Raw genomic sequence first — 27,319 nt, 5'->3', positions numbered from 1 at the left:
CAGCCATGCTGAGGAGAAATGGAGAGGGTTTCCAAGCTGAGCCGTGCTGGCTCAGGAATTCTGGGAGTTGAAGTCCACGAGACATGAAGGGGCCAAGGTTGCCTACCCCTGGCCTGGTTTGCTGCCTGAGTAGGGAGTTGGACTAGAAGACCTCCGAGGTCCCTTCCAACTATGTCATTCTGTGTCAGGTAGTCAGTCCCTGATTTACAACAGTTCTCTCAGTGACCATTTGTAGTTACAACGGCACTGAATAAAGTGACTTTATGACCATTTTTCACACTTATGACTGTTGCAGCACGTGACCAAAATTTAGACGCTTTGGCAACTGACTCATGCTTATGACGGTCGCAGTGTCCCCAGGGGTCACGTCATCCCCTTTTGCGACCTCCTGACAAGCAAAGTCAATGGGGGAAGCCTGATTCATTTAACGACCGTGTGAGTTAACAGTGGTGCAGTGCTTCGCTTAACAACTGTGGCAAGAAAAGCGCCATCCGTTGGTTACTGAATAAACCCATTTTCACCATTGGGACAAAGCTCTGAATTCTGTGCCACCCAAACCCCAAATTAGCCAGGCTTAAAATTAACCCAGTGTAGGAAGCTGGGCAAGTTAGCGGCACGGCACCCTGTGGGCGGCAAATAAATGTAATAATTAAATAAATGAATATAAGTCTTGCAAGGTGGTAGGAATTCAGGCAGAGAGAGGATATCTAGGTTTCCTGGTCTCCCCCACCCCCAGATCTAGCCTCCACTGAAGTCTCTCCGAGGGATCTGGTTGACATTGAATAGAGGAGGAAAGTGTGTGGTGAACAGATCGGATTTCTTTAGCAACCAGATTTAACCCAACACCTGACTAGATTAATGACTCTTCTCCCCCCCCCCCAGCTAAATTTAGCTTTTGGCCACTAGCCTGGAGAAATGAGAGAAGCATCAGATCTCTCCAAGCAACAAGATGAGGGGTAAGGACAGATGAGAATTTGGAGTTACTAACATAACCAATGCCAGGGACCAGCATTTCTCAACCTTGACAACTTTTAAAGTGTGTGGACTTCAACTCCCAGAATTCCCCAGCCAGGCCATCCCCAGCCAAACTCACTCCCCCCACCCAACAATAGGTAAAATTTCAAATATTGCAATAATTGGGATAGCAAAAAATCTACCGTGCTTACAATCTTAGAATCTCAGAGTCCTTAAGAATTTAGAAGATCCCCTAGAATCTTAGAAGGTTCTTTAGAAGATTTCTTAGATTAGAATCTTAGTAGGTCCCTTAAGAAGTTAGAAGATTCCTTAGAATCTTAGTAGGTCCCTTAAGAAGTTGGAAGATTCCTTAGAATCTTAGTAGGTCCCTTAAGAAGGTAGAAGATTCCTTAGAATCTTAGTAGGTCCCTTAAGAAGGTAGAAGATTCCTTAGAATCTTAGTAGGCCCCTTAAGAAGTTAGAAGATTCCTTAGAATCTTAGTAGGTCCCTTAAGTTAGAAGATTCCTTAGAATCTTAGTAGGTCCCTTAAGAAGGTAGAAGATTCCTTAGAATCTTAGTAGGTCCCTTAAGAAGTTAGAAGATTCCTTAGAATCTTAGTAGGTCCCTTAAGAAGGTAGAAGATTCCTTAGAATCTTAGTAGGTCCCTTAAGAAGTTAGAAGATTCCTTTGAATCTTAGTAGGGCCACATGACCACGGAGACGTCCTCGGACAAGCGCTGGCTCTTCGGCTTTGAAACGGAGATGAGCACCGGCCCCTAGAGTCGGAAACGACTAGCACGCATGTGCGGGGGAACCTTTACCTTTACCTTTAAGAAGGTAGAAGATTCCTTAGAATCTTAGTAGGTTCTTTAGAAGATTCCTTAGAATCCTGTTTATTTCTGAAAATTTTCTGTTCTTTTTACCCATAATTAAACATATGTTTAATCTTTAGATGTTCCATTTAATAAATCCAATTCCTTCGACTCTTAGAAGCTTCCTTAGAACATTAGTAAGTTCCTTAAGAACTTAGCAGTTTCCTTCGAACCTTAGCCGGTCCCTTAAAAAAATAGACGGTTCCTTCGAATCTTAGGAGCTTCCTTAGAATCTTAGTAGATCCCTTAGGAGGTTAGAAGGTTCTTTAGAATCTCAGAAGCTCGCTTAAGAACTTAGGAAGCCCGGCTGGGTGCAAAGGAGGAAGACGTGCAAGACGTTAGCAGAGCCAGCCTCTTGCAACACCCGGTGCCGCAACCGGCTGCGGCCCAGCCCTGCTCCCCAGGCGGTCAGGAACCTCGCCCACACACGGCTGGCATGGCAGATAAACCCTGGGCTGGACAGGAGCCGGTGCACAGCCCTCGATCTGGTTGCCCCGCTTTTGTGCCGAGCTCTCTTGAAAAATAGAGAACATAGAATCACAGAGACGGAAGGGACCTTACTACCACAAACCCCATTGGTTGCACCACCTTAACCTGCTCCCTGTGTAGTAATTGCAGCCCCGACCACCCATGAAATCTTGTGGACTAATGGCTTGGTCACTTTTGGTTTAGTTCTTGCAATTGACTTGTTTTCTCTCTCCCAACCACAGGCAGCCGGACAAGCTCGTTGTGGTTTGGACTCGGAGGAACCGTCGGATTTGCTCCAAGGTGATTTTCTGAGCTTAGAGGGGATCAGATTAAAATCTTATTTCTTTATCTGCGGGAGGAGTCGCCTCAATCAGTGTATAAATTTATTATAAATTTTAATCAATAAAAAAAAATAATGAGCTCAAATGTCTGCTAGCATCCGATCCGAGTCTCCTACTCCAGGTTGTCCCAAAGGTGCTTTTCCAAAAGGCAACTGGACTTCCTTGGTTTTTTTCCTTGAAAACATTTCGCTTCTCATCCAGGAAGCTTCCTCAGTTCTTCAGACGTTGAAGAAGAACTGAAGAAGCTTCTTGGTGAGAAGTGAAACGTTTTCAAGGGAAAAACCCAAGAAAGTCCAGTTGCTTTTTGGAAAATAAAACAACTTTGGGACAATCGGGACCTGGATGATTGAGAATCTCTGTAAATTTTTTGGGCTCCGTTACAGCCATAACTCGAGGACTACCTGTGTTTTGTGTTATTTTGTGTTGTGGGGGGCGGTTTAAAATTTTTAATCTCTTCTGGTTTTTCACAGGCTCACAGCTGGCAACCGGGCATCAAGAATCCTTACCGGGGCGAGGTGGTATGGATGGTGCCCGAAAACGTGGACATTATGGTCACACTTTATCGGGTACGGGAACCCCGTCGTCAGACCGAGGACCCCGTCGGCAGATATAAGAGAATTCTTGTCTCGGGAATCTCCTTCACACGTTGCCCTGATCCGTACTTTTATCCATGCTTTGCCAAGCGAAGCAGAAGGATGAGGGCGCACACACACACACACATAAAACCCCAGCACTGAACTAATTACATGATGAAGTGATGGGATGGGGGGGGCGGAATGTTTGTTTCCTGAATTTGAGCTTGAATGGGAGAAATAAACTTTTCAAAAGGGTTTGCCTTTGGGGTTGCGTGTCCAAGGCACACCAGAAAAACGGAGAAAGTGCTTGCAATTTTTAGTTGGCTGTTGCACATCCTTGCAATTTAACACATAAGGAGGCGGGGTGCCCATTTCACAGGGGAGGTCTTTGCACATAGAAAAACTTACATTTAACTCTTTGAGGGGTCAGATAGTTAATTCCTGGACCTGTTAGCAGACTGGGAAGACGGTAGCTCATCCAAGCAAGCAGAATTAATTTGGATTTCAAGAAAGGAATTTGTTTCCTGCCTAGTAGAAATTAGGTCTATCTAGCCTATCAACGAGAAGGATTAGGAGTGACATGGTAGCATCTTCCAATATTTGGGAGACTGCCGGAAAAAAAAAGGGAATTGACTTGCTGAGGGCAGGAGAAGTAACCACGGATGTAAACTAATCAAGGAGAGAAGCAACCTGGAACTAAGTAGAAACTTCCTGACAGTGAGGACAATTAACCAGTGGAACAGCTTGCCACCAGAAGTGGTGGCTGCTCCATCACTGGAGGCTTTTAAGAAGAGATTGGACAACCATTTGTCCAGAATAGTAAGTTTCCTGCTTGAGCAGTGGGGTTGGACTAGATGTCCTCCAAGGTCCCCGTTATTCTGCGTTCTAATTAAATTGTGCCTCGTTGCTAATGCATGTCCTCTTATGCAAAGGATGGATCAAACTTGGCTTTTTTTCTGGTTGGAGACCCTCCAGCTGACTCTCTACTTTTGTCTTCCAGGACCCCCACGTGGAAGAATACGAAGATAAAGACTGGACCTTTGTGGTGGAAAATGTACGTCTCAAATCTTGGGTTGGATTCTGGTGATTGCCAGTTACGGGACAGGGAGATTCGCCTGCAGGTTTTTACAGCAAAATGGGCGGGCAAAATGCTTTTCTGGAAATTGGCCTCAGGTCTTTAGTTGGTCAGTGCAGGTAGTCCTCAACTTACGACCGCAATTGAGCCCCAATTTTCTGTTTTTCTTCTAAGTGAGTTTTGCCCCATTTCGCGACTTCCCTGGCCACATTTGTTAAAAGTCAATCCCTGAAGTTGTTAAGTTAGGAACACGGTCATTAAGTGATCGTCATAAATATGAGTCAGTTGCCAAGCGGCCGACTTTCGATCACGTGACCACGGGGATGCCGCAATGGCTCTACATGTGAAAAATGTTCACAAGTCCCGTGTCATTGTAACTGGAAGGTCAGTAAATGAACTGTTGTAAGTTGGGGACTACATGGATTTTTTTAAAAAAACCCACAGTCTCTCATACCCTTTGATTAAAGATAGTCCTCGACTTATAACCACAATTGAGCTCAGAATTATGGTCGTAAGTCATTCGAGTCCTAACTGGAGGCACTTACGTGACTGGAAATAAATTTCCCGCCTTTTTTTCGCGGCGGTCATTAACTGAACGCATTCATTTCAATAAGCAATTGTTATAAATGCAAACTGGCTGCCAGTTCCTGAATTTTGTGTGACTGTGAGGATGCTACAACGGTCATAAGTGCAAGGACCGGTCCTAATTCACTTTTTTCAGTGCCATTGAAACTTTGAACAGTCGCTAAACAATGGTACATGCTGGCAATTGTTTGGGAAGAAATATAGAAAGCATCCAGGTGCTTTTTATTCATTCTCAGCTTCCTTTTAAAATCTTTTTTTTTCCTTTGAGGCAAGGATGGCTGGAGCCTACGGAAGGTCCCTTAATATTTATATGTTACTTATACGTAAGGGTGTAGGGCTATACATATATTGTATATAGGTAAAGGTAAAGGTTCCCCCGCACGTGCATGCTAGTCGTTTCCGACTCTAGGGGCCGGTGCTCATCTCCGTTTCAAAGCCGAAGAGCCAGCGCTTGTCCGAGGACGTCTCCGTGGTCATGTGGCCGGCATGACTGGACACCAAAGGCGCACGGAACGCTGTTACCTTCCCACCGGAGTGGTCCCTATTTTTCTACTTGCATTTTTACATGCTTTCGAACTGCTAGGTTAGCAGAAGCTGGGACGAGTAACAGGCGCTCGCTCTGCTACGCGGCACTCGGGATTCGACCCGCCAAACTGCCGACCTTCCGATCGACAAGCTCAGCGTCCTAACCCACTGAGCCACCGCGTCCCTATATTGTATATAGTATGTTCTAAATGTGTTTTATGTATGTGTACACTTTGTTTTATGTATGTGTACACTTTGAGAGCAAGCAACTAAATTTCATTTTTAATGTGTGCCATTGTGCCCACAGTAAAAAATGACAATAAAGGTTATTATCTAAAAAAAAACAACCCAACTAAACTGTGGAACTCCCTGCCACTGGAAATCCTCTTTCCTTCTTCCCGACTTTTTCACTCGAATATGACGGATGTTAAGGCCTTCTTCGGAAAGCCTATTTAGACAATCCGTTTACAGTTTAATTTTCTGGCCTTGACGGGAGCGATTTTTGCTTTTATAACCATCTGGGGAAGATTTCAGTCTTGTGTTCGAATGGTGAGCCCCAGGGTGCAAAGAAAAACACGGGCGGGTGAGGGAGGAATTTTACCCATTAAAAATGTGCAACTCTCGTGGCAGGAATCGAAGGGGCAACGTAAGGTCCTCGCCTCGGCCGACCTCAACTTGAAGCGCTTTGCCAGCCAGACGCCCAACCAGGTGGATTTGAACCTGAAGCTGAAGCCCAAGTCCGTGAAAGTGGTGGCCGCGTCTCTCCGGCTGACCCTCTCGTGCGTCTTCTTGCACGAGGGAAAAGCCACGTGAGTCACAGAGCGGGGAAGCATCCTTCTTAGAAAGCTGGGGCCGATGTTCTCTGGGTAGTCCTTGACTTGTGTCCACAATTGAGGGGGGCCCCCCCAAAAAAATTTCTGTCGGTAAGTGAAGTGCGTTTTGCCCCATTTCACGCCCTTTCTTGGCACGGCTGTTAAGTGAATCACTCCAGTGGTTAAATTAGGAACAGGTGAATCTGGCTTCCCCCCTGTTGATTTTGCTTGTCAGAAGGTCGCAAAAGGGGATCACGTGACCCTCGGAAACGGCAGCCGTCATAAGGAAGAGTCGGTTGCCAAATGTCCGAATGTTGATCACGTGACCGTGGGGATGTTGCAACGGTGCGAAAAATGGTCGTAAATCATTTTTTCAGTGCTGTTGTGACCTAAATGAATGGTTGTAAGTCAAGGACTACGTGTGTGTATGTGTGTGTGTGTGTGAGAGAGAGAGATCGGATGGATGGATGGATGGATAGATAGATGCAGGGGTAGGCAACCTCGGCTCTTTTATGACTCATGGACTTCAACTCCCAGAATTCCTGAGCCAGCATAGGTGGCTCAGGAATTCTGGGGGTTGAAGTCCATGAGTCATAAAAGAGCCGAGGTTGCCTACCCCTTGTCTAGTGGTTAAGGCATCAGGATAGAAACCGGGAGACGGTGAGTTCTAGTCCTGCCTTAGGCACGAAAGGCAGCTGGGTGACTCTGGGCCAATCACCAGGAGAGAGAGAGTTCTAGTCCTGCCTTAGGCACGAAAGCTCTCTCTCTCTCAGCCAGCCCACCTCACAGGCCTGTTGTGAGGGAAATAGAAAGAACATTGGATATGTTCTCTGCCTTGAGTTATTTGCCAAAATAATAAAGGCAGGGATCTAAATAAACAAAAATATCCATTGCATTCCCACGACACGCCAGAGAGGACGCAGAAAGCTAGCCACCCTAAAACGGAACGAAACAGCTGCACAACACCGATTTTACCCCATCCTGTCTGAAGCCCATCCTGGGATGTTTTGCGAATCCAAAAATGCAAGGGGGAAGTGGGGGGGGGATTAAAATAAAAGCGGTGATGGGTCTGGTTCTTAGGACTGCCCCCTTCTCTCTGCAGGGATGAAGACATGCAAAGCCTGGCCAGTCTGATGAGTTTCAAGCCTTCCGACATTGGCAATTTGGAGGATTTTGTCGAAAGCGACGAGGAGATGGAAGACACCCCAAAACATGACCGGGTGGAAGACGCCGCGGGACACACAGCGTCCTCTAAAGGTGGGAGGGGGTCCCCTCCCAGCCAAGGCATTTCCCTTCTCCCTGACCCCTTGTTTCTCAGCCTTAGGCACCTTAAGATGTCCGGACTTCAACTCCCAGAATTCCATAGCCAGAGTTAACCGGTAGTCCTCACTTAACGACCTGTCAGGCTTACCTTGGCAGACGAGGCAGGAAGCACGGCCAGGTGAACGAATTCTACTTTATTGTGAAACGACGTGGACCGAATCGTGCAAATCGGAAAGTACAGTCAGTCTTCGACTTACGAACAGCTCATTTAGTGACCGGTCAAAGTTACCACGGCAGTGAAAAAAGTGTCCCATTTTTCACACGACTGTTGCAGCATCCCCGCGGTCAGATAATCACAATTTGCACACTTGCCAACTGACTCGTATTTATGACGGTCGCAGCATCCCGGGGTCATGTGATCCCCTTTTGCAATTTTCTTCAATGGCGAATCCGATTCACTTAACAACCGTGTTACAAACTTGCTTAACGGTGGCAAGAAAGGTTGTAAAATGGGGCAAAACTCACTTAACAACTGTCTCGCTTAGCAACAAAAATTTTGGGCTCGATTATGGTCATAAATCGAGGACTTCTTATACTTGGGCAGTCTTTTGTCCAACCTTATATTCTAGGCACGGACAAAAACAATATTTCTTCATTGAAATATAATTTGGGCTTGATGGTTTTTTTTACCTCTCTGCTAAATGGGTTTTGCCCCATTTTACGACCTTTCTCGGGACATTTAAGTGAATCGCTGCAGTTGTTAAATTAATAACACTCTTGTTCAGTGAATCTGGGCTTCCACATTGACTTTGAGGATGCAAAAAGGGGATAACGTGACCCCCGGACACCGCGACCGTCATAAACGTGAGTCGGTTGCCAAGCCTCTGAATTTTGATCACGTGACCCTGGGATTGCTGCAACAGTCGTAAGTGTGTAAAACGGTCATAAGGCCCTTTTCTCGGCGCTGTTGCAACTTCAAACGGTCACTAGATGAACGGTCGCAAGTCAAGGACGACGTGTGCTTTCTGATTTTTGCTCGCGTTGGGAGGGAGCTGCAATACAGTCCCTAGAGTTTAGAAGTCTAAATAATTGGCTGGTGTGGCTTTTTTGGCTTTGCGCTTTGGAAAATGACCCGGATTCGGGAACCGTGAAGCAATTGTGATTCAGATGATCCCGTGTTTTACCTTGCATGACACATCCGTGATTTCCGGGATCCTCTTCAATCCCCTTAAGCGGGATTTGGAGGAGACGTCGACAGAAGCAAGATTAACCAAGCCTGTCTTTTGCCGTTGCCCCAGTTTCTGATGTAGCTAAATGCGTTCTCCGTACATTTCGCACTCTGCACTTCTGACCTCGGTTTATGATCATTTTTCCACCTCAATTTTCCCTCTTTTTTCCTTCTTCTCTTCCTGTCTGTCTCTTCCCTGTTCAGGGTTCCTCAAAAACGTTACGGTGAACTATTTCCCAGGTAGGCCAGCCCAGGTTTTGCAAGGGCCCTGCTTGAGATCGGCATAATGTGTGGGGATTAGAACTCGTTGCTTGCACAGTGCACTTTGGGCACTACAGGCAAGTCCTCGACTTACGACCAAAACTGAGCCCAAAATTTCTGTTGCATAGTGAAACATTTGTTATGTGAGTTTTCTCCCACTTTACGACTTCCCTTTGCCACGGTTGTTGAGTGAATCACTGCATTTGTTAAGTTAGTGGCACGGTCGTTAAGTGAATCTGGCTTCCCCGGTGACTTTGTTTGTCAGAAGGTCGCAAAAGGGGATCATGTGACCCCGGGACGCTGCGACCGTCATAAATAGGAGCTGGTTGCCAAGCTTCTGAATTTTAATCACGTGACCATGGGGACGCTGCAAGAATCGTAAGAAATGGTCATAGTTCACTTTTTTGAGGGCTTTTAACTTTGAATGGACACTAGATGAATGGTTGTAAATCGAGGACTACCTGTATAAGCTTTGGACAAGTAATAGATTAGAAACTCAGAGGTGGCATGTTGGATCGGACCGCAGGGCCTTTGAAGCAGACTTTTCAGCAGCAAATCCTTGGTTTTTTATGGAGAGAGAGATGATGATAGATAGATAGATAGATAGATAGATAGATAGATAGATAGATAGATAGATAGATAGATAGATAGATAGATAGATAGATAGATAGATGATAGATAGATAGATAGATGATAGATAGATAGATAGATGATAGACAGACAGACATAAATTAGATGATAGAAAAATAGATGTGAGATAGATGAGAGATGATAGAGATTGATGACATGATAGAGAGAGAGAGAGAAGAGAGATAGATTAGATAGATATAGATAAGAGATAGAGAAATGATAGATAGATAGATAGATAGATAGATAGATAGATAGATAGATAGACAGACAGACAGACAGACAGACAGACAGACAGACAGACCGAGACAGACAGATAAATATAGATAGATGATAGAAAAATAGATGACAGATAGATTAGATGATAGAGATAGATTGATGACAGACAGGACAGAGATAGATTAGATACAGATGAGATGGATAGAGAGATGATAGATACAGAGAGAGATAGATGATAGATAGATAGATAGATAGATAGATAGATAGATAGATAGATAGATAGATAGATAGATAGATAGATAGATAGATAGATAGAGAAAAATAGAGGTATAGATAGAGAGAATTTGAATCTTCTCCCTTGCGACAGCTTCGTCTCTTCTGGGTCTTGCCCCAAGCCTTCCTTTTTCCTCCAATTCTTCCTTTTCTCTCTCTTTCCTTCCTAACGACAACCTCTCCTCTTCCTAATGTAGACACATCCCGGGATCTGAACCCCTTGGCTGAGGAGGAGGAAGACCCCTCCGGCCGCTCTCCGTCGCCTTCCAAGGCAGGTCCCAAGGAAGGTAAATTAAAGGAAATGGGGAGGCGGTGAATGGATTAAAATGGATATTAAAAAGTGCCAGTGTTGCCTTTTTATTTGCCTGTATGATGCTCGGATTTTTTTGGGGTGGGGGGGGAAATCCCCTTTTGCGACCTTTGGACAAGCAAAGCCAATGGGGGAAGCCGGATTCACTTAACAACCATGTTACTAACTGAATCACTGCACCGATTCACTTCACCACCGTGGCCAGAAAGCTCGTTAAAGTGGGGCAGAACTTACTTTGCAAACGCCTCACTTAACCACATAAATTTGGGGCTCCACTGTGGGCGTTTTCGAGGACTACTTGTACCTATTCTCAGCCGTGCCACTTCTGACCTTCCTCCCTTTCTCCTCGCAGCTGTGGCCGCGGTCTCCAAGCCAGCCCCGGCGAGCCACGGAAACATCGCCGGAGGTTCTCCGCTGCCCGGGCCAAAGGCTGCTTCTGTGGCTCCTGACGTGGTCGCCTTTGACGTAAGTGGTGAGGAGCGTAAAACTGGGAGTGTGGGGCTCGGCGGGGCCAACGGTCCAGGGGGATCACCGAGTGCCCTCCCAGAAGGGCCAGGGACCAAGAACGGCATGCTGGACACTTCCCGAACATCATCGGCGCAGGCCGGGGCCGAAGAGGAACACCAAAGCACGGAGCCGGCGTGTCCGAGTACCGCCGACACCAGGTGAGGACCCCCTTCTTCTGAGAGCGGGTTTTGGGGTGCCGAAGCGGGAATTTTGTTGCAAGGATGAGAGGGGCAGGGGTGCGGCTGACTCACCGGCACGCCAGGGGTTATCCAGTGGGTCTGGTTGAGGGAGGCCAGCCCCACACCTTGGACCTCCTGCCTATGTTTATCCCACTGGTGGAGGCAGGAGATCCAACCTTGGCAGTCAAGGATGCCTTTTTTATTTGGGGTGGCTTAAAAGAAAGTGGCACCACAAAGCAGGGCAGCGGCCGGCCACTTTGGCTTCTGCTTTCTTTAGCTGGAGGGGAAGGGGGGGTGAGAGGGAGGAGAGGCCTGCTGGATGTAATTTCCTCCCACCCACCCCTTCTCGCCCCACCCTACCCCACCCCTGCCTTGGAAATGTTGAGTGGGCTTCACCGAGAGTGGAAAGGAGAAGTTGGCAGTCGGAAGGAATGGGAAGTGAGAACACTGGGGGGAGGAGAAGGAAGGGGGGGCGTTTTGCAGTTCAGAAGGATTGGAGGGGGAGGCAGAGCAAGGACGCCGCCACGGAGTCACTGCCTTGCTTGCCTGCCCTGACCGAAGTTAAACCTTAAAAAGGACACCAAGTGAGGGCAGTAAATTCTCCTTTTGATATTTTGCTGCTTTAGGATCTTAAACTGGAGAGTCGCTTCCTCCCTGCCTCATCCTTCTTTCCTTCCTTCCTTCCTTCCTTCCTTCCTTCCTTCCTTCCTTCCTTCCTTTCTTTCTATCCATCAATCCAATCCATCCATCCATCCACTCTGTCTGTCTGTCTTTGTCTGTCCGCCCATCCATTCTGTCTGTCTGTCTGTCTGTCTGTCTGTCTGTCTATCTATCTATCTATCTATCTATCTATCTATCTATCTATCTATCTATCTATCTATCACTATCCATATCTATCTATCTATCTATCTATCTATCTATCTATCTATCTATCTATCTATCTATCTATCTCTATCCATATCTATCTATCTATCTATCTATCTATCTATCTATCTATCTATCTATCTATCTATCTCTTCCGTCCATCTATCATCAACCATCATCTATCTATCTATCTATCTATCTATCTATCTATCTATCTATCTATCTATCTATCTATCTATCTATCTCTATCCATATCTATCTATCTATCTATCTATCTATCTATCTATCTATCTATCTATCTATCTATCTATCTATCTCTTCCGTCCATCTATCAACCATTATCTATCTATCTATCTATCTATCTATCTATCTATCTATCTATCTATCTATCTCTATCTACCTATCATCTCTCCATCTATTTCCATCTCTGTCTCTATATCTCTTTCCTTCTATCTGTCATTCCATTCATCTGTCATCTGTCATTCTTTCCTTGATATATCTACTCTAACGAAAAGAAGGACTAGGGGTGACTTGCTTGGAGTCTTCCAATATTTGAGGGGCTGCCACAAAGAAGAGGTGGGGTGGTCAAGCTCTTCTCCAAAGCCCCTGAAGGCAGGACAAGAAGCAACGGATGGAAACTAATCAAGGGGAGAAGCAACCTAGAATAAAGGAGAAACTTCCTAATAGTGAGAACAATCCACCAGTGGAACAGTTTACTACCAGAAATTGTGGATGCTCCATCACTGGAGTCTTTTAAGAAGACACTGGACAGTCACTTGTCTGAAATGGAATAGGGTCTTTTGCGTGATCGGGGGGCTGGACTAGAAGATCTTCAAGGTCCCTTCTACCTCCGTTATATTATTCTGTTATCCCTCCTTCTCCCTTCCGTTCTTTCTTCCCCTTCTATTTTTCTTCTTCCTTTCCAGTAAAATACTTTTTAGGGAGATTTCTTTGTTGAGCAGAATAGCCTGTCCCAGGTGCTTTAACCACCTTGAGGTTTCATTCCTTGGCATCACATTTTGCCCAGTTTCACCCAAAAAAACCCTAGCCCAGAATTTATCCACAAGCCAAGTATAAACGGACCGGCTCTCTTGTGCTTAGATTTGCCTCTGATTGTGGAAGAGTTGCATATAGCTGTCCTTATTAATAGCCATTAGAATCATAAGAGTCCTAGGCCTGGAAGGGACCTCAGAGGTCCTCTAGTCTAACCCCTGCTCAAGGAAGGAGTCTTATACCATCCATTTTGCTTCCTTTCAATCCTATCCTAATTCTTGGAGACTGCCTGGGCAAATCCCTGCCATCTTCTTGGCAAGGATTTTTGAAAGTGGATTGCCATTGCCTTTTTCCTAGGGCTGAAAGAACGTGGCTGGCCCAAAGGCCATCCGGCTGGCTTTGGGCCCAAGTTGGGATTCGAACTCAGGGTCTCCTGCTTTATATCTCCTGCTTTATACCTTCTGGCTTCATCACTGCAACCACTCTGGTTATCATATCCATCCATCCATCCATCCGTTAATTGGATTTTTAAAACTGCCCAACTCAAACTAGGTGGTGTACAGCAACAAAACAAACAATACACCGAAAATCAGCATTATGCTGATTTATTAATGTGTTTTAACTTACTTTTAATGTGTTTTAATTTATTTGTGGGCATTTGTTTAATCTTTTTTTAATCTTTGTACTTTGTCTTTTAATATGTACTGCCCTGTTCACCGCCCTGAGTCCTTCGGGAGAAGGGCGGTATACAAATAAAATTATTATTATTATTATTATTATTATTATTATTATTATTATTATTATTATTATTAATAATAATAATAATAATAATAAATGTAACAGATATTGTTGCATGATTTGGGGCTATCCCCTGAAAAAAAAAACCTAGTATTTTCTCCTTTTAATTGAAGAGACGAAAGAAAATAAAAACACCAAAGGCTTTGAAACAAAAATAAACCATGGGCAAAATGAAAAAGAGGGGGGGGTGGGAAGAGAGAAAAAGTTCATGCATCCTACAGTACAGGTAGTCCTCGACTTACAACAGTTTGTTTAGTGACCGTTCAAAGCTACAGTGGCACTGGAAAAAGGGACTTATGACCGTTTTCCATACTTACGACCGTTGCAGCATCCCGAGATCAAAATTCAGGCACTTGGCAACTGATTCATATATATAACGGTCGCAGAGTCCCAGGGTCACGCGATCCCCTTTTGCGACCTTCTGACAAACAAAGTCAATGGGGGAAGCCAGATTCACTTATCGTCCGTGTGACTTAAGTGAACATTTGCGGTGATTCACTTAACGGCATTGGCCAGAAAAGTCGCAAGAGGGGGCAGAACTCCCTTAACGAATGTATGCCTTAGCCACAGAAATTGTGGCTCCCTTGCGGTCGTCACTCGAGGACTACCCATAGTCCTCAAGTTGCAACTGTAACGGAGCCTGCTCATTGTGGTCGTAAAGTTGAGTCACCCCATTTTAGTACCTTTTTGCAACCGTCGTAAACAGTCGTTATTAAGCAAATTCTTTGCTTGCTATGGACCGGTTTTGCCAGCCACTGCCAGTTTTGGAGCTAAAAATGTGATAAAACGCACGTTGCAAACGGCCGTAAATCCAATCTAACTGCCAAGCACCTGACATGTTGTTATGTGATTGTGTGTGTGTGGGGGAGACCATCAGGTCATTAGTACCCCTAGGCCAGGGGTAGGCCACCTTGGCTCTTTTATGACTTCAACTCCCAGAATTCCTGAGCCAGCCAGTCTGAGGGGAAAGGGAGAGGTTTCCAAGCTGAGCCATGCTGGCTCAGGAATTCTGGGAATTGAAGTCCCCGAGTCGTCAAAGAGCCCAGGTTGCCTACCCCTGGGCTAGCGAGTTCTGTCGTAACTTCAAACAATCACTAAGTCACCAGTCGTAAATTGAGGACTACTTGGCCGTAGTCTGATTAAATAATTTCTCTTTGAATTGCCTCTAGGACAGATAGAATTCGGGATGAAAAGCCTCCTCCATTTTAATTAAAACATCATTCTGGGGGCTGAGAGGGACTCTCCGGTCCTTCCCATCCCGTGGGAATTAAGTTCTCTAATCCCAAAGTTGTTTTTGCACGAGGCAATTAGACTGCCTTGTTTTTTCTTTGAAAACCGTTTGGCTTCTCATCCAAGAAGTTTCTTCCGCTTCTTGAATATTAAGTTCTTTAATATTTTGTTCACTTACAGGAGTCAGCCTGCCCTTTCGGGGAACCCCAAATTCAGAATCTCTCTCTTTTTTTTTTCCTTCCCCCCATCCTCCAGGCCAACGGATATCTGGAAACCCAGGGAAGACCGCTGTGTTTGTCCGCCCCCCAGGAGAAAAAGTACGCCAAAGGAATCTGTTAAAAGACTCCTTTCGCCCCCGTTTGCATCCGAGGAGGCCCCCGTGCAGAAACGCAAGCTGGGGAAGGCGACGGGGTCCTCGGACCCCCCAGCGCCTGTTGTGGAGACCCCTGCAGTTTTGGAAGAAAACCTGGCTCCTCTTCCTGCGTCCGTTATCCTGGATACCCCACTCCTGGGAAAACCAGGATACGCGAATCTCAACGAAAAGGTCCCTTCTCCGTCCCCGTCTGGAAATTCCGTGGTGACGTATTTTATGGAGGTAGCAGCCCACGCCAACAGCCATCCTGTCGTTATCAGTAACGAGTCAGATTCCCGAGGATTGTCTTCGGACGCCGCCTACCTGGCGCTCTCTCCTCTCGGGGGTCCCTCGCCGTCCCCGTGGGAATTTCGGGAAGCGAGGGCTGGCGAAGGCCAGGATGGCACCACGGAAAGAGGAAGCGTGTCGCACACCGCTCCGGAAGTCCCAAGCGACGGCCTTTCCTTGGAACGGGCGGAAGAGGCGGAGATGGTCGCGGAGAAGGAAGAGACGTTCCTGGCCAGCGAGAGGTTGGGGGGCAGTGAGGCATGGGCTTTGGAGTTATCAGCTGAGGAGGAAGAGGAGGAGAAGGGTGAGATCGGCAGGCAGGAGAATCGGAGAGCAGAGGAGCACTTCACGCCTGTCGCAGGAACCCTGCTGGGAGAAGTGGCACACCGGATCGTGGGTGAGGCCGACGGAAGCACCCCAAGAGTTGATGAGGTTCCTCCCACGTCCTCCTCACAGGAAGGACTAGTGGTGGTAGAGGACGAAGAACGCAGGCCCAGGTCGGAGGTTCTGGCTTCGCCGTTGAAGATAGGGAGGGAAGACTTGGCCGGGGGATTCCTGTTGGATGCACCCCGTTGCCCTCCTCCTACTGTGCCCGGCCCGGAGGAAGGGAAGAAAACTCAGAGGGACCTGGCAGTTGCAGAGGGGGCTCCCCAAAGCCCTTCAGAAGAACCAGCACCCCAGAATTTGGGAAGTGAGGACGAGGGAGCCGGGGACGAGAGGGAGGCAGGAGGAAGCAGAGTCTCCGGAGAGGCCGTGGAGCGGAGGGCTGAAACGGAGCGTGCGGCGACCGAGGAAGGAAAGGATCAAGGCCAAGAGGATGGCTGGAAGGAGCATTCAGAAGAAGTCCCAGAAGACGTCACTCCGGAGGAACCCAACGGCCATCTGAATGGGAGCCCGGAGGCTTTGGGCCAAACGCAGCCGGACGGTCCGGAGGCTTGGCGCTTAGGGTCACCTTGGGATGGCGGTCCCCCACAGGCTTCCCAGCCTGGCCCCCCCAGCCAAAGTCGGCCAGACTATGAAGAAGAAAGCCTAGAGAGGCCCTCGGAAGGAGATGGTTTGTCCCAGAGAGCCACTGCGGAGACGGAAATGGCCCCCTTGGTTGCCCCCCATGCTTCCGGCCTGCCTGCCCCAGGTCCCCGTAGGAGTGCCGGGCCCGGCCAGGAAGCCCCGGTGCTGAGCCCCGTGTCCTGTGGCCCGGCCCCCCCTTTGGGGCCCAAAGGGAAAGACCAGGTATAGCTAGCCGTGGTCAGTCCCTTCCCGTCGCGTTCTCTGGCTCCTTGAGCCCCGCAAGCCGGCAACTAATTCAGGTCGGGTGGGTGGGTGCTTCTGCCTGGCACAGCGGTGATGTTGGGGGGAGGGGGTCCCCTGGCACAAGGAAGGGGCAGGGGGGGAAGCGGGCGGGCTGGTGGTCCGAGAAGGGCAGAGACCCCCAAAGTGTCTTTCTCCGATGGGTTCCTATTGGCACCCAGCCACTTCAGGCCACAGAAACTTTGGGCCTAGACTTCTTATTGACAGCTTCGCAAGTAGTCCTCAGTTTACGACCATTTCTTTAACAGGTTTGAAGCTGAAAAGTTCATTGAGGACCTGTCCTAAAAGTTATGACCATTGTGGTCACGTGATTGGCAGATGCCCTGCATTCTAAGGGAGCCGCAGCGTTCTGCCATTATAACGCGACCATCTCCGCCAGAGAAGTCAATGGGATTTGCTTAACGACCCCATGGCTCACTTAACAACGTGCCGCTCGCTGAACAACTGCAGTAAAACTAGTTGTGAAATTGGATCCAGTCTATTCTATTCTATTCTTTATTCTATTCTATTTACTATTCTATTCTATTCTATTTATTCTATTTTCTATTCTTGTTTCTATTGTGTTTTCTATTCTATTCTTCTATTCTATTCTACTCTGTAATTCTATTCTTTATTTTCTATTCTCTATTTTATTCTTTATTCTATTTTCTATTGTATTCTATATGCTGCAACGGTCGTGTTCAACGGTCATAAGTCACTTTTTTCAGTGCCATCATAACTTCAAACGGTCACTAAACAAATGGTCGTAAGTTGAGGACTGCCTGGGCTTTATCCAGGAAATGCCACCAGGCTAAAGAGTCGGCAGGGTTGGGAATATTTGCTCCCTGAGCTCACAATCCCTTTTTCTTTTTCTTTTTGGCTTCTCCCCTTTTAAAGGCCGAGTCGGTCAGCAGCCCCACCCTGGTGAGCTCCAGCCAGGACCTGCTTCAGTGGTGCCAGGAGGTGACGGCCGGCTATCGGGGGGTCCGTGTGACCAACTTCACCACGTCTTGGCGCAACGGTCTGGCTCTTTGTGCCATCCTGCACCACTTCCACCCGGAGAAGATGTGAGTTGTGGGCTAGTAACACATTCTATCAAATAGAGCAGGGGTCTTCCAGCTTGGCCCTTTGAGGACTTGTGGACTTCAACTCCCAGAATTCCTCAGCCAGGCCTGGCTGAGGAATTCTGGGAGTTGAAGTCCACAAGTCCTCAAAGGGCCAAGTTGGAAGACCCCTGAAATAGAGCTATGGATCTGCCATCACTATTAGATTACAGGGAGTCCTCGCTTCCCGACCACGACGGAGCGCCAAACATCTGTTCCAAAGGGAGACGTTTGTTTGGCGAGTTTCGCCCCATTTTACGACCTTTCTGGCCACAGTTGTTAAGTGAATCGCGGCATTTATTAAGTTAGGGACACGGTGGTTAAGTGAATTTGCTTAATGACCGTGGCGTTTGCTTTTATGACTGTTGCAAAAAAGGTCCCAAAACTGGCTGATTCACTTTAGGACCATGATCAGCAGGCTCCATTACAGTCGTACTTTGAGGACTACGGGACGTCCTCGAGTTAACAACCACAATGGAGCCACAATTTCTGTGGCTAAGGGAGGCGTTTGCTAAGTGGGTTTTGCCCCATTTTACGACCTTTCTGGCCACAGTTGTTAATCGCTGCAGTTGTTAAGAAACCCGGTCGTTAAGTGAATCTGGCTTCCCCCATTGACTTAGCTTGTCAGAAGGTCGCAAAAGGGGATCACGTGACCCTGGGACACTGAGACCGTCATAAATACGAGTCAGTTGCCAAGCGCCTGAATTTTGATCACATCACCCTGGGGATGCTGCAACGGTCGTAAGTGTGAAAAATGGTCATAAGTCCCTTTTTGCAGTGCCATCGTAACTTTGAACAGTCACTAAATGGAGTGGTGTAAGTCAAGGACTTCTTTTGCTATTCCAGTCACCTCTTCCCCATAGAAGTGAATTATTTGCGGATATTGATAAGGGCACCCCAGATTTACAGCAATATTCATTTTTTTTTAACATTTTTTGCCGTTTGTCTTTAGAAATTTCGAAGCTCTGGATCCCCTCGACATCAAAGAGAACAACAAGCTGGTGAGTCAGGTTTCGAACTCGCTACACACCTGGTCAGGTGGTGGCGAAAGACGCTGGTTCCTTCTCCCCTCCCTGAGTTTTCTGGTGGCCAAAATAATTCCTATTTCACAGATTTGTTCTCTGAAAGTAAATTCTGGATAAGGAAGGAATAACAGAAAAAACAGAGTTGAAAGGGACCTTTGAGATCTTCTAGTCTAACCCCCTGCTCAAGCTGGAGACCCTTTACTCTTCCAGACAAATGGCTGTCCAGTTTCTTCTTAAAAGCCTCCAGTGATGAAGCACCCACAACCTTTGGAGGGAAATTAATGGTTTTAACAGTCAGGAAGTTTCTCCTTAGTTCTAGGTTGCTTCTCTCCTTGATGAGTTTCCATCCGTTGCTTCTTGTCCTGCCTTCGGGTGCTTCGGCGAATAGCTTGACTCCCTCTTCTTTGGGGCAGCCCCTGAGATACTGGAAGACTGGTATCATGTCACCCCCCAAAAGTCCTTCTGTCCATTAAAGTGAAATGTAGAAGCTAGCTTCTTTGGGGAAATGATCGGTTTTGCCCTCTTTATCAGCCTCGGTACTTCCACCTGTAAAATGGGCCGACTTTCAAGCTGTCCTCGCACACAGAAGAGTCTTGAGTTGCCCTGAGAAACATTTTTGAGCGAAGGAAGCGGTTGCTAAGGAAGAGCAGATTAACGTTAGATAACTTTGCAGAGAGATGGGTGGCACATTAATTTAACAAAAAGAACAAACCCATCTAAAACAACACGTAACACAGGTAGTCCTCGACTTACAGCAGTTCATGTAGTGACCGTTCAAAGTTACAACGGCCCTGAAAAAAAGCAACTGATGACCGTTTTTCACACTTGCGACCGTTGCAGCCTCCCCCGCGGTCATGTGATCAAAATTCAGACTCTTGGCCACTGACTCTGATTTATGACCGTTGAAGTCTCCTGGGGTGACCTGATCCCCTTTTGCGACCTTCTGACAAGCAAAAGTCAATTGTGAAGCCAGATTCGCTTAATAATCGTCTTCCTGACTTAACGGCTGCAGCGATTCGCTTAACCACGGTGGCAAGAAAGGTCGTGAAATGGGGCAAAGCTCATGTCACCAATGTCTCACTTAGCAGCAGAAAAGTTTGGGTTCCACTGTGCTCGTAAGTCGAGGACTGCCTGTATTTTCCTGCTAGGAAAGAGGCCGCCGTTTCTGAGTTTCTTTTTTTTAAAGTTTTATTGATTTTCTAATTTTACCTTTCAATATTTAAAAAGCAATGTGGCGGCTGGGTTAAACGATAATTCAATAACAATACAAGTATCTTTAGTACAAGTCTCAAACTCCTACATTAAATATTTCTTCTCTTTTTCCCCTTAGTATTTACTGTCTCATGTTTAAACTAATGCAGTTCTTATTACATCAATGAAGTAAAAAAAAAATAACTTTCTCACATTTATCCATAATTTTTCATTTATACCTATCCTGATTATTTTAACATTCAATCTTTATAGACAATCCGTGTCCTAATTGGTTTTTCCCAAATTTTTAGTTTCCCATTCCTCTTTAAATTTAACCTTTAATATTTATAATTTCCAACTTTGAAATAAGCCCAGTTCCCTTTATCCCAATTCATCACAAAATCTGATGTTCAGGATACACATCTTATCTATTTGAATATATTCTATTTCTCACCATCTTACACCAACTCATTAATCGTACAGTATAACATTCTCAGGGACACGGTGGCTCAGTGGGTTGGGACACTGAGCTTGTGGATCAGAAGGTCGGCAGTTTGGCGGGTCGAATCCCGAGTGCCGCGTAGCAGAGTGAGCGCCTGTTACTTGTCCCAGCTTCTGCCAACCTTGCAGTTCGAAAGCACGTAAAAATGCAAGTAGAAAAATAGGGACCACTACGGTGGGAAGGGAACAGCGTTCCATGCACCTTTGGCGTCTAGTCATGCCGGCCACATGACCACGGAGACGTCGCACTGGCTCTTCGGCTTTGAAACGGAGTTGGAAACGACTAGCACGCATGTGTGGGGGAACCTTTACCTTCTTTATAACATTCTGAGTTTCTTTTTTTCTCCCTCTCTTAATCAGGCCTTCGATGGCTTTGCCATGCTAGGCATCTCTCGGCTGATGGACCCGGCCGACATGGTGTTTTTGACGGTGCCCGATCGGCTGATTGTCATGACCTATCTTTGCCAGATCCGGGCGTTTTTCACCGGCCAAGAACTCAACGTGGTGCAATTTGCCAGCCACAGTAGCGAGACCACTTACAAAGTGGGCAAATTTGACACAGATCCCTCGGGATCCATCGACCCAGCTGTCTTTTACTCCCAACATCTGCAAAGCAACGCGGAGAAGACCGGGAGGCTGGAAGACAAGGAGGATTCTGGGAAAACGACACGACTGGAGGAGAAGCAGGAAGCAGAAGGGGACTCTGCTCTCCCAGAGGACTCTGGGAGGCCTGAAGAGGCGAGCGAGGCAAAGGATTCTGGGAACGAAGCCACGGCGGAGACAGTCCCCCGCAAGGAAAGCGAGGCACAGCCGGGGACGGAGCAGAAGGGCTGGGGAGTAACCAGCAGCGTCACCTCCGTAGGGCCGGAAGTCAAAAACGGGGTTTCCACCGAAGGAAATAAATCAGTATTTCCTGGTCTGGTGGATTATAAACCGGGAAACGCCAACGAGAACATGGCAGACGAGAGCACCCCAAACGCAGAGCGTCTTGTAGCGGAAATCTCCAAGCCCGACAACTTGATCAACGGTGCCCCTCCAGCTTTGGAACGGGAGGATTCTGGGGGCGAAACCCCAAGGCACGATGAGAGAGGACTGGCCAATGGCTCCTCAGCTACCCCTAGCCAGGACCCAGGGGATTCTGGGAAACACGTGGCAGAAGCGCCGAAGGAGGTGGTTGCGCCTCCTCGGCTCAAACGGCTGGCCTCCCGCGGCAGTATGGAGCGACCCCTGCAACGCAACCCCTCGCTGGGCAGTGCAGGCCCCGCGGTGCCTCCCCGGGCCCACTCGGTCAAGTCTGCCTTTGCACACATGCGCGATGCAGACCTGGTGAAGAAGCGGCGCTCCCGTTTGAAGAGCGAGTCCCTCTCGGTTGAGGAGACGGAGGGGAGCGGGCAGGCGGAGGAGCCCGGCCAGCGACCGGTTGCGGTGAGCAGTGCCCAGCGGGGAGCAGGTTTTTTGGGGGGAAAAATTGGGTCGAATTCCTTGGGTGAATGCATTGTGGATTTTTTTGGAACAGTCCTCTACTTACCACCGCAATTGAGCCCCAATATTTTCGTTGCTAAGCGAGACGGTTGTTAAATGAACTTTGCTCCGTTTTTAGGACCTTCTTTGCCGGCGTCGTTAACTGAATCACTGCAGTTGTGAAGTTAGCACAGGTGGTCCTCAACGTACGGCCACAGTTGAGCCCGAAATTCATGTTGCTAAGTGAGAAACCTGTGAAGTGAGCTTTGCCCCATTAACAGGATACGAATTTTCTTGCCACGGTTGCTAAGTGAATCACTGCAGCTCTTAAATTAGTCATATGGTCGTTAAGTGAATCGGGCTTCCCCATTGGCTTCGCTTGTCAGAAGGTTGCAAAAGGGGATCGTGTGACACACACACACACACCCAGGACGCTGCGGCCATCCTATGTATGAGTCAGTTGCCGAGCATCCTGCTTGTGATCAGGTGACCATGAGAGCTGCTGCAACCGTCGTAAGTGTGAATAATGGTCATAAATCCCTTTTTTCAGTGCCATTGTAACTTTGAACAGTCACTAAACAAACGGTTGTAAGTCGAGGACCGCCTATAGTTTGCTGGAAAGGACCGCTCTGGGTTGAGACTCACTGCCTTCTGCTCTTCTTTATCCAGGATGACGTTTGCAACGACGGGACAAAGGCCCGACAAACGAAACCACCAGGTGAGTTGGGGGGGGTGTCCTACAAGGGGTTGGAAATAAATAGTCTTAGGCCAAATAGCCTCGGGAAAGTTGGGCCTGTGTCACCAGATTCACAAGAGACTCAGCAATAGCAGGATATACTGTACAAAAAAATAATGCCAAGTTGGTTTTTTTTGGTCCTTGCAGCCTCTCCGGTCGTTCCTTCCCCGGCTCAGCCTCTGGACTCCGAACTGAGAAACAGCAACCATGAAGAAGAAATTCCAGTAAGAGGCAGAATGCGGCCTTAGAGTAGATCATTTTTTTTGCAGAGAGTAAGAGTTTGGCTTAGCGGTGAAAGCACGAGGATAGAAAATGGGAGATGTGAGTTCTAATCCGCGTGTTAGGCAGGAAAGCCAGCTGGGTGACTTTGGGCCAATGACCAGGAGACGGTGAGTTCTAGTCCCGCCTTAAACCACAAGAGCGAGTGGGTAACTTTGGGCCAATGACCAGAAGACGGTGAGTTCTAGTCCCACCTTAAACCACAAGAGCCAGCGGGTAACTTTGGGCCAATGACCAGGAGACTGTGAGTTCTAGTCCCGCCTTAAACCACAAGAGCCAGCGGGTAACTTTGGGCCAATGACCAGGAGATGGTGAGTTCTAGTCCCGCCTTAAACCACAAGAGCCAGCAGGTAACTTTGGGCCAATGACCAGGAGACGGTGAGTTCTAGTCCCGCCTTAAACCACAAGAGCCAGTGGGTAACTTTGGGCCAATGACCAGGAGACGGTGAGTTCTAGTCCCGCCTTAAACCACAAGAGCCAGTGGGTAACTTTGGGCCAATGACCAGGAGACGGTGAGTTCTAGTCCCGCCTTAAACCACAAGAGCCAGTGGGTAACTTTGGGCCAATGACCAGGAGACGGTGAGTTCTAGTCCCACCTTAAACCACAAGAGCCAGTTGGGTAACTTTGGGCCAATGACCAGGAGACGGTGAGTTCTAGTCCCGCCTTAAACCACAAGAGCCAGTGGGTAACTTTGGGCCAATGACCAGGAGACGGTGAGTTCTAGTCCCGCCTTAAACCACAAGAGCCAGTTGGGTAACTGCGCCAATCACCGGGAGACGGTGAGTTCTAGTCTTGCCTTAGGGATGAATGCTGTCTGGGTAACCTTGGGCCAATCACTAGGTGATGGTGAATTCAAGTCCTGCCTCAGACCATAAAAGCCAGTTGGATAACTCTAGGCCAGGGGTAGGCAACCTCGGCTCTTTTATGACTCATGGACTTCAACTCCCAGAATTCCTGAGCCAGCCAAGCTGGCTCAGGAATTCTGGGAGTTGAAGTCCATGAGTCATAAAAGAGCCGAGGTTGCCTACCCCTGCTCTAGGCCAATCCCCAGGAGGCTGTGAGTTCTAGTCCCACCTTAGCCATGAAAGCCAGCTGGGTGACTTTGGGCCAGTCCCTCTCTCTGTCTCAGCCCAACCCAGCCCACCTCACAGGGTTGTTATTGGGAAAATAGGAGGAGGAAAGTATGCTGGATATATTCGACACCTTGAGTTGTTCGTAAAAACAATAAAGGCAGGAAATAAATAAATAAATAAAAATTAGCTTCTGCAAGATTTAAACACGGAGCCACAAGGTTGAACTGCAAAAAAAATTAAACAAAAAAAAAATCCAGCTACAAAATTAACTCCAGGAAGTTTGGCCAGGAAGGAAGTTGGCAGCCCAGCCTTTCGTAAAACAGGAATGATAAAACAAAGCAAATGCCGGCCTCATTTTTCAGCTCCTTTCTTTTGCTTTCTCATGTGCAAAGTTGCTTTTTTTTTTGGCCACTAATTTGGAAGCCAGGCATCACAGCACATTCAGTTAAAATTTGAAGACTGAAAATGTAAATGAATTTAATTTAAATTTAAAAATGTAACATTACGCTCAACTTGCTTTCAATTTAAAAATGTGCAGTTAAACTGAACTTACAAGTTTAGAAACCTAGCATTAGAACAGATTTAATTAAAATTTAACATTTAAATGATGTTCGTTAATGACCACGTGATTCACTTAATGACCGCAAGTAATTTACTTGAGTACCTTTGCAAAAAAATAATAATTGTAAAATGGAGCTTAACTCACGTAACAATCACCTCACTTAGCAACCAAAATTTTGGACCGAAATGCGATCATAAGTTGAGGACTACCTGTATACTTAAAGATCATTTAGTCCAACCCCTGTGGACGCCCAGGCTGCAGTCACACAAATTCAAATCTCTCTTCTGGGTTTACACAACACGCTCAAACACCAAATGAAAATTTCCCTCCAAGCTAGGATTTTTTGTACAGGTATTTGCAAAAATCGCAGTTGGGATGTTCAAAGCCCCTTGAGAAATTCAGCTTTTCAGATCCGGAAAGTTTCTAGCCCTCATGAGGTCTGAGAGCACGAGCGCCTGGCAAAGGACATCTCGTGACTTCTGTCAGATCATGTGGAAATTGAGCAATTGTTGGTTTCCTCCCTCTCCTTGTTGTCTCTGGGCTGAAGGGGAAAGATGATGAACAAGGACTCTCTTTCTTGTGATCACGGGTTCAAATTCAGAGAAAAGGAGCTTTTTTTTTTTCCTTTCTGCACGGAGCTCAGAGATCCACCAGGACTGCCTGTTGAACAGGACAGGAAACAAATCATTTTGCAACCGAATTTCAAGAACGCTGCGTGACCTCAGCCCAGGAAAAGTCATTCCCAATTCCCATTGATGATTTCTTTGGATCAGTGTGTGTGTGTGTGTGTGCGTGTGTGTGTGTGTGTGTGTGAAATGTAAGGGGGGGAAAAAAGAATTCTGCTTGTCACATTGCAAAATGATGCTACGCAAATGGTAGACAACGACAGTCACAAATAGGAACCATTTTGCCAAACGCCGGAATTTTGATCCCATGAACACGGGGATGCTGCAACGGCCATAAGACACTTTTCCCCCCACTAAATGAAATGGTTTGTAAGTCGAGGATGTTGTTGTTTCCGTGTAGAAATTTCAAGACACCAGCCAGTACGTGGTTGCTGAATTGCGGGCTTTGGAGAACGAACAGAAGCAGATTGACGGGCGGGCAGCGGTGGTGGAGAAAGAGCTGCGGGGTCTGATGCAAACGGGTAAGAGCAAAGAGAGCTACGAGGTTTAATTTTTCCCGTCCTCCCGCTGTTTAATCCCGGGGGTGCCATCCCAAAACATCTGGAGCAAAAACATGGGATGCCGTTGTAAATCAGCAAGGTCCCCCCATCAGCCGAATTGCAAAGAAAGCCGTTTTAACTTCCATCAGAATAGAGCTGGAAGGGACCTGGGAGGTCTTCTAGTCCAGCCCCCTGTACCATTTCAGACAAGGCTCCAGTGGGGCTGATCCATTTTATAATTGGGGGGGGGAAATCACTTTACCAATATCTTTGTTGGGGTCCTTCTGTGATTCTGCTGCCATCTACTGTCTGATTGTGGGACTGCACAGAGATCAGCCTTTGGGGGAGCACTTTAGATTTTAAAATATTGTGTTCTCGATTGCTGGGAAAATATTTGGGAGATTTGAGCAGCCCACAATATGAACCCTGGACAACGTCCAACCCTTTGGCTATCCCTGTCCGGCCACAGGAGGTCAACCAGCAATTAGAAACCAAATGTAACAATTGCATTGCAATCGCATTGTTTTTATCTTGAAGGCAATTGCTTTCCCCCCCCCCCCAATTGACACACGTGCGTGCACGTGTGCCTACGCAACATCACAGCCCTGTTGGTTCAGCTGTCCACAACAGTCCCAGTTTCTCTTGGGGGGGAAATTAATTGCCCACCCTGGCTTGGGAAAGCCCCTCTACCCATTTTTTACATACAGAATAGCCCTAACTCCGTGCGCACACATCCACGAACGTGAAAAGCTCTTCCTCGTGCTCCCATTTAGGTGCAGATAAGTTGAAGGAGGAGGAACTGATCCAGGAATGGTTCACGTTGGTGAATAAGAAGAATGCCCTGATCCGACGACAAGACCAGCTCCAGCTGTTGTGAGTAGCAGAAAGAACAAACCATTTGTCTGAAATGGTAGAGAGTTTGCTGCCTGAGCAGGAGGTTGGACTAGAAGACCTCCAAGGTCCCTTCCAACTCTGTTATGCTATTCTGTTCTGTTCCGTTCCGTTCCAATATCTATTCTATTCTGTTCCGTTCCAATATCTATTCTATTCCATTCTATTCCATTCTATTCTATTCTATTCTATTTTCTATTCTATTCTATTCTATTCTATTCTATTCTATTCTATTCTATTCTATTCTATTCTATTCTTTATTCCACTTCACTTCAATTCTATTCTATTCTATTCTATTCTATTCTATTCTATTCTATTCTATTCTATTCTATTCTATTCCATTCTCTCTTATTCTATTCTACTCTATTCTATTCTATTCTATTCTATTCTATTCTATTCTATTCTATTCTATTCTATTCTATTCTATTCTTTATTCCAATTCTAT

The 27,319-nt window shown here is 46.9% G+C and overlaps 1 protein-coding gene across 7 annotated transcripts in view; it reads left to right on the top strand.

The window, feature by feature from the left end:
• Positions 1–27,319, top strand: part of EHBP1L1 (EH domain binding protein 1 like 1) — a 44,889-nt gene that overhangs the window by 12,436 nt on the left and 5,134 nt on the right. For 3 of the 7 annotated variants that reach the window (XM_081340352.1, XM_081340347.1, XM_081340348.1), the window contains 16 exons: positions 2,537–2,594; positions 3,106–3,201; positions 4,211–4,264; positions 6,026–6,204; positions 7,310–7,464; positions 8,903–8,938; positions 10,276–10,365; positions 10,741–11,053; positions 15,215–16,829; positions 17,784–17,953; positions 18,942–18,990; positions 21,067–22,131; positions 22,837–22,885; positions 23,051–23,127; positions 25,845–25,965; positions 26,757–26,856. In XM_081340352.1, the coding sequence (XP_081196478.1) occupies positions 3,160–3,201; positions 4,211–4,264; positions 6,026–6,204; positions 7,310–7,464; positions 8,903–8,938; positions 10,276–10,365; positions 10,741–11,053; positions 15,215–16,829; positions 17,784–17,953; positions 18,942–18,990; positions 21,067–22,131; positions 22,837–22,885; positions 23,051–23,127; positions 25,845–25,965; positions 26,757–26,856 (4,115 nt within the window). In that variant the 5' untranslated portion in view covers positions 2,537–2,594; positions 3,106–3,159. Of the gene's footprint in view, positions 1–882; positions 957–2,536; positions 2,595–3,105; positions 3,202–4,210; positions 4,265–6,025; positions 6,205–7,309; positions 7,465–8,902; positions 8,939–10,275; positions 10,366–10,740; positions 11,054–15,214; positions 16,830–17,783; positions 17,954–18,941; positions 18,991–21,066; positions 22,132–22,836; positions 22,886–23,050; positions 23,128–25,844; positions 25,966–26,756; positions 26,857–27,319 lie in introns of all 7 variants that reach the window. The other 4 variants (XM_081340350.1, XM_081340349.1, XM_081340353.1 and 1 more) reach the window with 4 other exon arrangements.

Source organism: Vipera berus (assembly GCF_964194415.1).
Source record: "Vipera berus genome assembly, chromosome: 16".
NCBI lineage: Eukaryota > Metazoa > Chordata > Lepidosauria > Squamata > Viperidae > Vipera > Vipera berus.
The sequence above is the reverse complement of the archived record's forward strand: the minus strand, read 5'-3'. Positions and strand labels throughout refer to the sequence as shown.